The following is a 10,843-nucleotide window of genomic DNA, read 5'->3' as shown; positions in this document are numbered from 1 at the left end:
TCATAACGTTATTTATCAATGCACATGCAGGCAGGCTTCAAGTTTCTACATCACACCTGTGTGAAAGTGCTTATTAGACGAGGAGTCCTAAAACTCCCATTTTCAGGGAAGTTTCCAGTGGATTAATTAAAACCTAGTGGTTTTTTTGTTTGTTTTTTACCAACGTTTACCAAGAAACATTTTTCTGAAGATGTGAACGGGGGTACTTTAGCTAATGTGCTCTTACTATATTGTTTGAAGGAGACTTTATTATTGAAATCGTATGAATAGAATAGGATATACAGCAACACAAAATATTACCTCTTTATTAAGAACAGTAATTAAAAAGTAAAGGAACAAAGGTGAGAGATGTTCTGCTCACCCTCATAGCTATTAACATAAATCCCAGGAGGAACGTCTGTATGAAAGTAATTGAGCGAGGCTTTGAAAGTGGAGGTCTCAAAGAAAAGCCGGAAAGTATAATCTCTCCTTTTAGAAAGGATTGTCAAGTGTTTCCAGTGCTACAGGAGATGATAAAGGAGGCACCGAGGCGCTCTTTTATTTCAAGAATATAGATCATTTGACCCACTCATACTGTGGCTGCTGCTTTGATTCCGCAGTTCAGTCATTGAGGAATCTCTCCAAGGACAAAAAAAAAAAGAAGAAAAAAACGAAAAAAAGTCATGTTGGTAATTTAGTATTTCGTTGAAGAATACCTCGATTTAATAAAAGAACACCACTCAACTTTCTCCAGTCCCCTTGTTGAGCAGAATACATTGATTATTCTTCCAGTAAAAGTGTTGTTTTGACAGCGAGAGAGGAGAAAAAAAATGACTGCATGCTGCATTGTTGACATGATGATTTGCACACAATTGATGTTTCAGTCATCACTCTGACTGTCAGTTGAACCCCCCAAAAACCCCAAACATTGTTGTTTTAAAGATATGATACAAACAGCATGTATTGAGTTAAAGTGTTTCCCATACTTACACGGTAATATGCTGGCAGTTTAACTCGATGGAAAATTTTTCCTGCTCACATGCACCCAGCCTAGCAGACAACACTCTTGTCTCTGACCAGCAACCGAGACACCACGATGCAACTGAAGATTTCAATCTTTGCCTCGGTTATGCTCTTATGGACACTGGTGTCTGCTGCAAAAGATGGATACGAGGAAGCAAGAAAACCTGCAGTAAGAATACCTTTTAGAGTTTAAACCACGTCTTAATGAGTTGACGAAACATTTGCATAGTCGTCTGGGTCGAGTGGAAAAGAAACGCTGAGAAGCAGCTTTCTTTTTTCTTCTCTTTTTTTGCAGATGGGGATTGTAAATATTGCGGCCAACGGCTTCCAACAAGACTCAGAAGCGGACCCAGCAGTGGCTCAAAAAGCCAATGGTGAGCTTTATTTAAAAAGATAAATAGTTTTCAGTAACTCTTTAAAAGTGGATTATGCAACACTTGCTGAGGCATTCTTCCACATTTTTGTGAATGTAGCTAAAGCCCATATTATGTAACAATGGGGCCGATCAAGTGTCCTCCTCTAAACTATGCCCAGTGCATTTTAAGCTGTGCAGCCATATTGCTCAGACCATTTTACTGACTTATTCGTTAGGTAATCTGTGTCTTTACAAAGAGTCATACGGAAAGATGTAACCCTTTTCAGAGCTGCCGACGTGTCTAATGTGCGTTTGCCTAAGTGGATCCGTTTACTGTGAGGAGGTGTCCCCTGAGATGACCGCCGTCCCATCACTGCCGAAGGAAACTTTGTACCTTTATGCACGTTTCAACAAAATCTCCAAAATAAGAAACAGTGATTTTGCTGACACGGGTAAGAAAAAAAAAAAAAAAAAAAAAAAAAAATCAGCTATTGTAGTCATCACTGCTCTCTAGTCATCTTCACCTTCATCTTCTATTTTCCAGCCACACTGAAAAGGATCGACCTAACTGGTAATCTCATCACCGAAATAGAGGATGGAGCCTTTTCAAAACTTCCTTTTCTCGAGGAGCTCACTCTCGCAGAAAACAGACTAACCAAACTTCCCGTGCTTCCCATGAAGCTGGTATCTTTCAACGCCAATTCCAACAGGCTTAAACCCCAGGGTGTGAAGGCAGCCGCGTTTAAAGTGAGTCAGTCCACTGACTTCACCTTAAATGGTGCAGGAAGCATCTTGCTTGCATGCCGTCACATGCGCCTTATGTATCACATCGTGGCCTTTTGTCGTTGCAGAAACTTACTCGCCTGGCATATCTTTACCTCGGAAACAACGAACTGACAGAAGTGCCAGAACTTCCAGAGTCTCTCCACGTTGTGCACCTGCATGTGAGTTTTACTGGAATTCCCATCAATCGAAGCAACAAATAGGAGATGGTGTATAACAGTGACTCAGATTTAGTTACATAACAGACCAATGTCGTGTGTTCGGCTTGATTTCCTGCAGAACAACAAGATCGCCACAATTACAGATGAGACATTCTGCAAAGGTAACACCAGCCACTACATCCGGCCCAACTTGGACCAGGTGAGGCTGGATGGAAACCCCATCGAGCTGTCGCAGCACCCGTACAGCTTCATCTGCCTGCAGTTTCTCCCTATCGGCTGGTACAACTGAAATTTAAAAAAAAAAAAAAAAAAAAAAAAAAAAGAAAGATAGAAAGGTAAAAAGGGTTTTGGCAAAGGTAGCCCTTTGACAGGGTCTGGGTGAACTGAACGACCGTATGGTAAGAGGCACAGATGGTGCGAATAAAACTAAATAATAAATAATGCAGAACAAAGTTCAGTGACATCTTTATATACTCAATAAATCAACAGTACAGTTTCCCAACATATGCACTGAACACACCAATTCAAAATCTCCCCATTCATAAATACAACGACATTGTTTTTGTCGTCTTTTAGTTGACGACTGTGTCTTGGCAGGTGCTGTGCAATGTTTTCAACACGATGCACCGACACAATTACGGTTTGGTTTCTATGAACAAACGAGACTTCAGCTGTGACATCTTTCAAGCCTCGATCTCTAACCGGCTGTAATTTTTTCTACAGTGTTTGCTTATGCTTCTTTAACTGACCATATAAACAATAAAACCTGCATGCTGGAACTGCCTTCTCCATCGTCTTTAACCTCGACTTGTCAATAATGTTCATTATGGTGTTGAGCCAGCGAGGGAGTAGGAGTCCAACACTGAGTCCGAAGGAGAACGCTGACCATTATTCACTTGGCTGCAGGCTCATCGTGAACTAGCCGACCACCTGTGATCTTCTGCTGGTACTCCCGCTCCGATTCTTTCCTTCGGTAGACGTCGTCTGAAAAAAAGAAAAAAAGAAGATTCAAAAGACTGAAACGTGGGTCTGTTAGGGCGATTAAAAACTCAGACACATGGGTGGCTATTACTTTCCACTTATGTTATATCAGACTTTCTTCACAGCATGACATTTGATGTCGCATTGTTGGTAGCAATGGCTCTGCTCTACTTAAGTGACCCAGCAAGCGCATCAGTGTGAAAGCGAGCGAGCTTGCACAGCAGTGCGGCTCGCCGCAGGAGAAAGAGCCCACTCGTAAACTAATATCTGCTGCATACCACTCATGTGAGCCGGCTCCGAGGGGCTGGTATTGTACATACAGGTTTCATCGGAGACTCATTGAAAATGAACCGTCAGTAACAAAATCTGTTTTAAATCTGTGTTTTTTTCTGCTCTGAGAAGTCAAAATGTTTGCATCGGTTACGCTGCAGAAAATAGTGCCTTTTTTTTTTTTTATAAATACTGCAGAGGTAATGTCGTCACTAAACTACTTTCAAGGTGAGGAATGTGCTCTGTGTGCCTGAAAGCCCCACGAATACTGCAGGATAAAAAGTAAGGGCTAGATGGGCCCCCCTCCTTCCTTTCTTTCTTTTTTTAAATCACGTGGGGATTTTGAGTCCTTTCAGTTCTCCTGAAATGGCACATGTGAGCACATCTGGAATATTGGGAAAGGGGTTGAGAGTGAGTGGATGCACACCAAGGTATTTTTGCCTCTCAGCCTTTTTGAATAAGGCACTCTTTCAGGCGTAGCTGCAGACACGTGGATACAAAAAGAGCCATGTGTCGCACACTTAAGCTCTATCTACGTGTTCAAGATGAGTCCCGCTCATTTAGATAGCTACTTTTAGCACCCGTTTATGATACTTCTGCCCCACTAGAGTTCACAAGGAAACATTTCCAAATTACTTTGAAGACATCCCATGAAAAGCAGTTGATGCATGCTTACGCTGGTCAGAAACAGCACTTAAAGTGGTTCCAATAACCTCCATCTCAGCTAGGTAAACCCGAAATCCAGCTCCAGCTGCATTTATTATCTAAATACATTAATGCCGCACATTTTAATGAGATCAACAACTGGAGCTGTTCATCAAGGTCGGTTCAAGCTTTTGCAAGTGTGCGTGTTCCTGCTTTTCTTTGTTGCAACACTGTTACTTTAAACCTTTAGTTTTAAGATGAAAGAAAAAAAAAAGAGTGACAAAGTTAAATATTTCAACTAAACATCCATTGTGGTGCTTCAATGCACTGTGTTTCATTGCTCTAAAACACGTCAACACAGCAAAAATTCCACATAATGACATATTTGACTTTTATACTTCAAGTACAGATTTCGATTCATTGCTTAAGAAAAAGTATGTATCCAGGGCTCTTTTTTTCAGTGTCATGGCTTAATTATTGTAATAAACACTGTTGTTCGGATCAAAGTTTAACGATATAAAGTTCCACGAATGATGTGTGTTTTTGGGGCGTTCAAAAAAAAAAAACATACATAGCTTAAGATTGGATGGAAATGAACGTTGGCGGATATACTTCGCCGCCAAAATCAGCAGTGGCAAAAGTTTTTGGATTCTTTCTTTACGTGAAGGTACCAATGCAGGAACGTAGAAACTAGGTAAAAACAAAAACGAGAAAAAATTGTATCGTCTGCAAAGCTCTTAAATATTTTGGGGCACTTACTCTAAATATTAGTGATTTGAGAAGAGTTAAGCTATTTGGAGGAGCTGTTATTTTTTTTAAATAAAAAACATTTTAATACATTTTAAGTGTGACCCTGTCTGCACTGTGATAGGCCAAAACGGTTTTGTGAGATTTTGAGATGTCAAATAAATATATAGAAAAGTGGCATTATAAAAAAAAAAAAACAATAAGTAGAGTACAAACACCTTAAAGTTGTACTTGAGTACAGTTTATGAGTCACTGAAGTATTTCTGTTTGTCCCTCATTGCTTTCTTTATATCCCCTTTTCTTTTAAGTGAGCGAGAGAGGAGGAAAGTTGGAGGACATATCTGTTAAGGTTATTACGTGTTACGTTCCTGATGACTACGCTGTTCTCAGATTGTGTCCAATGAAAACTCAATGCACAAACGACGTCGCGCCTCCTACGTCACAAAACAAAAAACGTCTCAAATTGAGTGTAGAAGCATGTCAGGAGGAGAGCTAATGTTTCAATTCATACATACCGAGAGACAACATTTGGCGACATGTCTTTATTTATTCTGAACTGTCGCTTTTTTATGCAAAATGCTAACGAGCTAACACTGTCCTTCGTCCCCAGTCACGTAGGTTCAAACGTGCCCCTGACGGAGACTCTGAATGTGTTGTCGTTTAATACTTACAGAAAGTCTCGCTTCCTATTCTAACATTGATCATGATCCACTCCATGACTCCACCGATGCAAAAAAAGATAGGAAGGAACCTGTACGGCCCCAGTCGTCGTTTCCCGGGGACAAAGTCCAACAGATATTTCAAGGTTTTACTTCTCTGAATCATTGCGGCTTGCAAGCATAAACAAGCTGTAGCCAAACTGTCATCCGCATGTAAATGATTCACACCGGCGTAGGTATGGACCTTTTACATGTCCTTTAAAAACGTTACGAGAACGATGAACGTTGCATGGTGAGCTCGTTTTGTGGCGTGGACTAAACAGAACGGGCGGAGCTCTTGAGAGTCAAAAGACGACTCGGCAGCAGCTTGATCGTGGTTTCTAAAACGAACGCATTTCAAGGGGAGTCGTCATATCCGGTCGCGTTTTAGGCAGGCACACTATGGGCAGGCAGGACTGCATGTTGTTCTGGTTACTCGGTTCCTCCGTAACATCATTGAGCATAGACATAATATACGCATATTATGTCTATGTCAGTGAGGACGTGAACCGCTGAATCCGAGTCGAATGACTATGCAACGTCAAGATATGTTACTTGCAGAGATTAGTAAATTTAATTAGGTCAGAATTTATATAAAAAAAAAACGTTTCGAAAATATTACAAATATGATTTTTATTTTTTTGGTGACACTTGCCCACTATGCGCAAGCACAAAAGAAACTATATGTAATAAAACATGCAACATTATATTGTGGTTTCCATGGCAACTTATGCGTTCCTTTGAAAATGTCGACCGTATGTAGGGAATCAAAGACTGATCCGTTCTACACAGCTGATTTTGATTGTTTTAACTTTGGACAGGCATGGTTAATTCTCTATTTCCTGAGTGGAAAGGACTTGGACAGATCTCGATGCATAATTGTAGGGTTGTCAGTATGTTATTACAGTGGGGGGGTGTTGATAGCTTTTGTTCTATGTCCAAGTCCTGCCAGGCACTGACAATTACCAAATCCATCAACTGATGTGTGACAATGTGCACTTTTGATAAAAAAGGAACATTGGCCTTAAAATGTTGCCACACAGGCCACATCCCAGAGTTTCCAATCTCTTGGTTTATAATTTATTAAAGTTTTTTTAAAACTTATTATTGAAGTTAATCTAGCAATTAGCTTTGAAACATTTCTTTTAAAATAGACTAGATCTATTTTCTGTGTGACAGGATCATATATTTAAATGTAATACATGTCTATGTGTTAGCATTTATGGACATGTCGCTAATTCCAGTGCTTTCTATTATGAAATTCAATAAATAATTCACAAAAATCGGTCACTGGATTAAAAAAGAAAAACGGCATACGGTTGCACTGATGCTGACAAAAAAAATGTATGAAGAGCTTATGAAACAATGTGCTTTTAACGATTAGTAATTTTCTAGTTTTACTTGTAAAAACAAAAACAAAACACTCCAGCAAATACACATTGATTGAAAACCATTAAGGACAGAAACTTCGATTAAATCAAATTAGTCCTGTCCTGCGTTTCAAAGACATTCATTTTAAAAAGAAGGCTCATCCTATGATAACGATCTATGCAATACATCCCCGAAAAACTACTTTAATTTCAACTATGTCCTCCCAGTGGGTCTGCAAATTGTAGTAAACCTTTTACGTAATATCACGGAGCTTTAGGCTGTTAGTTTTTAGAACAGCTCGTGCGCTGCCTGAGTTGTCGTGCAGAGATGTTAGACCTAAAAAGAGGAGCTGGTTCATCAAATTAAATACACAAATGGCTTTATTTTTTGGCTGAGATGAACACATCACTGTTGACATGACAGTATGACATGATATTACAAAGCACACAGCTTATACATACATGATACAAACACAAGACACTCAGACACATGCAACAGCTATTGGAGGGGGGAGGAGCGGGCTCAGAAATAGTACCGTACGTGGACGTAAGATGCACCTAAGAGACTAATTATTCTCCCCCAAAAATCTACTGGGCTAGAGATAATCATAAGTTATAGTAGAATAATCAGAACAATTATTAAAAAGGACACTCCTGAAAACACCGGAGTGTGAAATGGGACTTCACGTGGGATCAAGATGGCTATTGCAATCTTTTTTTACCTTTTGTACAAATTGCGGTTGGAATTACCATTTCCGCATCTGATACCATGGATAGGCACTGAGTCTCAAATAACAGATCCTACTAAAAAAAAAAAAAAAAAAAAAAAAGACTGATTTCAAACTAGAACTAGCCTAAAAATCCCTGTATGCTAACACATGTTTTTGCATCATTGTGAAAACGGTCCTAAATAAAAACGTTTCGTAAGAAATTCTATGTAGTCGCGCAGACCGTACAATCAAAGATAAATATCACATATGCGGTGGGAGCACAGATGATAAAAGTGTTGTGTTCGAGCAGACAAATAAATTAAGACTTCACATTTCCTTGTTTTTTGTTTTTTTTTGCCGCTGTCTGGACTCTGAGCTTTGTGCGCTCAAACACACTGATCAAAAGATGAAAAAAAAACAACAAAAACATGGCAACGAGTAACTCAAAAGAGCTCGATTCTGTTCACCCGTTTGCTATGATTTGTGCGATAAGACGGCGAATCCGACAACGTCTTCAGTCTTCCACTTTGTGAGCTGGTCTGCAGAAAGTCCAGTGGTGCTCCACGGTGTTCTCGTTAGCACGCTCGCTCATGTGATGCACACGCGTGTTCCGAATGGTGAACCCTTGTTTCATGATGTAGTCCATGAGGTGAACCCTTAAGGACACCTCTTGATGATAGTCACACGGTCCAAAGGTGAACGACACCTGACAATCTCTGGTGTCCATCATGTGTTTGTTCCACTTGGTGAAGTTGTTGGAAATGCCCTCCAACAGGGCGTGAACCTTCGTCGTTATGGTTAGCTGTGTGATGATAACGGCGACTGGGTTCGAGTATTTTGACAGTTTCCGAGTGCTGGAGAGCTCCACCACCTGCTCGAAGATGTCGGGCGGGTACAGCGGCTTGGGATCATTAAGGCACTGGATCAAAGGTTCGATCTGGTAAAAGTCTGCCTCTTTCCTCAGCAGGTCGGTCTCTGTGAAATCCAGAGGAAGGGTGAGCTCAGATGTCCGCAGGAAGTTCAGGATGTAACGGAAAAGTGTGCCATCGCGATCAATGAAATAATTCCCCTGGGAATCTCGAGTTGTAGGAAAATCTCCCCGGAACATGGCACCCAGCATGGAGTCTGGGTAACGCTGCAGCGTGGACAGACTGGTGGTGTACAGGTGGCCTCCCACGTTCAAGGTAACAGGAGTAGTCATCTAGAGGGAAAAGAGTTTCTTAAGTCAGCTAACATACTGTAGAAGAAAGCAATGACACAAACAACTTGAATAATAAAATGGAGGCATACAAACATTCAAAGTGCGCACGAGTTCACACATACTGTGAAAACTGTGAGGATGTACTGCCTCATGTGAGAATACAGTTTAAGGGGAATACAAGCTGAACTGGCAATATAGTGGATTTAACATCAATCATTTCTATATCCCACAAATTAGCTTGATTTCTAGCCACCACTTACCCTATGGCCCCAGTCTCCATTATCCATTTGTAGAAGAGTACCTGCTTGGCCAGAACCAAAATTGAGATGGAACAGTCAAGGATTGGCTCACTTTAATTTTATCTGTGGGGTAAAAAATGGTCAAATTAGCATGAGCTGTAACAACAACAAAAACAAAATAATAACAATAATAATAATAATAATAATAATAATAATAATGGGGAAAATAAGGCACAATCATGTGTTTTTCAGAAGAGATTACGGCTTTAGATTAACACGGTTGTACAGAGGATCTGGTTCAGGAATCACTGAATGATGTTATTTACCATCAGGAAACGAGTTCTGATCTTTTTTAGAACTCAGGTGAGATGCAGGTTTCTACATGAAGACATGGTAGAAGAGTGTAGAGATCATGGCACCATCAGATGACCAGTGCTCACCCGATGGGTACTGAATCAACTTTGTTGTTCCAAAAAGAAGTTTGGTGTGTTATTCTACAAACATTCTACATAATTTTTTTTTTTTTTTTTTCAAAAACACTTAAATGAAATTTTGCCTCCACCATCACAGGTGATGATTGTTCATGTGATGATGTTCAGGCATTATCCTGCACGATTTATGCGGTCTGAACAGAAGTGTTTCCCTTTCCCACACGGACATCTGAAGATTGAACAGCTCTGTTCCACTCATGGAAGAGGTGTCATCAAGTGATCAAATTTAACCGCCAGATGGTCTTTGGTGACCCCCTATGGATATAGTTAGTGCAGTCGATTTAGCAATACCATTCCAACTAAACCGATTAACTTTGGCGATATTTAGAGTTCATTCTTTCCACATTTTCTACTCTAAAAGAGACAACACAGTGTGACGTAGCAGCCTACGATAGTGCTTTGTCAATTGATAATCTTGAACTCAACAATAAACTTCACATTTCTCATGGCCGCGTGTAAAAGTCATCACCGGGGAGCAGAAACGATAATGCAATTTCCTTGAGATAATAATCTGGTTTAGATTCATCTTTAAACTCAAAAGGCCAATAGAGTTTCAGCTCGTGAGTTACATGACTGCTACTCTGTGGAACCACGGTTTCTAACTGGGTGAATCCGGGAGAAACAAGCTTCACAATGCTCGTTTTATAGCCAATATTCAGAGGAAGTTACTGCATTTGCTGGCAAGACAATGAAAGCGGCTAACCGAATGCAACAAAATCCAATTTTAAAGTTGTATATCTACGTATCATCGGTTCTGGTGCACTTTTGTACGGAGCGTTGCCTACAACGGGCAGAGCAAACTGGAAATGTTTAATGTAAAGGCTACTAGCCTGGCTAACTGCTAGTTTCTGGCTTACAAGCTAACACAGCTAGCAACCCTTTGAGGCTAGCTGCAGTTACAACTGGGGTTAACAGCGGGATTTTAAGCGGACTACCTTGTAATGAAACTGGCATAGAAAACAAAGCCTCACCGATTATTTGAAGGGATTGCTTTTTTATTTTTCGTCCTGTGGTCGATCAGGGTTTAATCGTGAAGCCGGACAGTCATAGATGTCAGCCACTGGTATCACTGGGCAGCTGTTCTCGGGTCCAGGCTGCAGCAAAACTGCGCAGACAGGGAGGAGGTCCTGCTGCAAACAGGCACCTCTGCATAAACACATCCACAAACACAGAACTGAAGGACCAAGAGC

General features: G+C 40.5%; 3 protein-coding genes across 3 annotated transcripts; 1 reads left to right on the top strand and 2 right to left on the bottom strand.

Annotated features, from left to right (window-relative positions):
- The first annotated feature begins 988 nt into the window (after positions 1 to 988).
- Positions 989 to 3,285, top strand: ognb (osteoglycin, paralog b). The gene is made up of 6 exons (XM_075474737.1): positions 989 to 1,171; positions 1,298 to 1,376; positions 1,645 to 1,809; positions 1,902 to 2,104; positions 2,209 to 2,301; positions 2,420 to 3,285. The coding sequence occupies exons 1-6, from the start codon at positions 1,076 to 1,078 to the stop codon at positions 2,588 to 2,590; spliced, it is 807 nt and encodes a 268-aa protein (XP_075330852.1). The 5' UTR covers positions 989 to 1,075; the 3' UTR covers positions 2,591 to 3,285.
- On the bottom strand, positions 2,750 to 5,958 carry uqcc5 (ubiquinol-cytochrome c reductase complex assembly factor 5). Its single transcript, XM_075474738.1, has 2 exons — positions 5,616 to 5,958; positions 2,750 to 3,285 (listed from the first exon to the last, which is right to left on the bottom strand). Exons 1-2 carry the CDS (start codon positions 5,767 to 5,769, stop codon positions 3,194 to 3,196), a joined length of 246 nt encoding a protein of 81 aa, XP_075330853.1. The 5' UTR covers positions 5,770 to 5,958; the 3' UTR covers positions 2,750 to 3,193.
- A 1,419-nt stretch (positions 5,959 to 7,377) lies between these two features.
- kctd6b (potassium channel tetramerization domain containing 6b) lies at positions 7,378 to 10,765 on the bottom strand. The gene is made up of 3 exons (XM_075475711.1): positions 10,625 to 10,765; positions 9,184 to 9,285; positions 7,378 to 8,923 (listed from the first exon to the last, which is right to left on the bottom strand). Exons 2-3 carry the CDS (start codon positions 9,208 to 9,210, stop codon positions 8,237 to 8,239), a joined length of 714 nt encoding a protein of 237 aa, XP_075331826.1. The 5' UTR covers positions 9,211 to 9,285; positions 10,625 to 10,765; the 3' UTR covers positions 7,378 to 8,236.
- Positions 10,766 to 10,843: the final 78 nt, after the last annotated feature.

Source organism: Odontesthes bonariensis, chromosome 10 (genome assembly GCF_027942865.1).
Source record: "Odontesthes bonariensis isolate fOdoBon6 chromosome 10, fOdoBon6.hap1, whole genome shotgun sequence".
In the NCBI taxonomy this organism is placed as follows: Eukaryota; Metazoa; Chordata; class Actinopteri; order Atheriniformes; family Atherinopsidae; genus Odontesthes; species Odontesthes bonariensis.
This window is presented reverse-complemented; position numbering and strand designations above follow the sequence as displayed.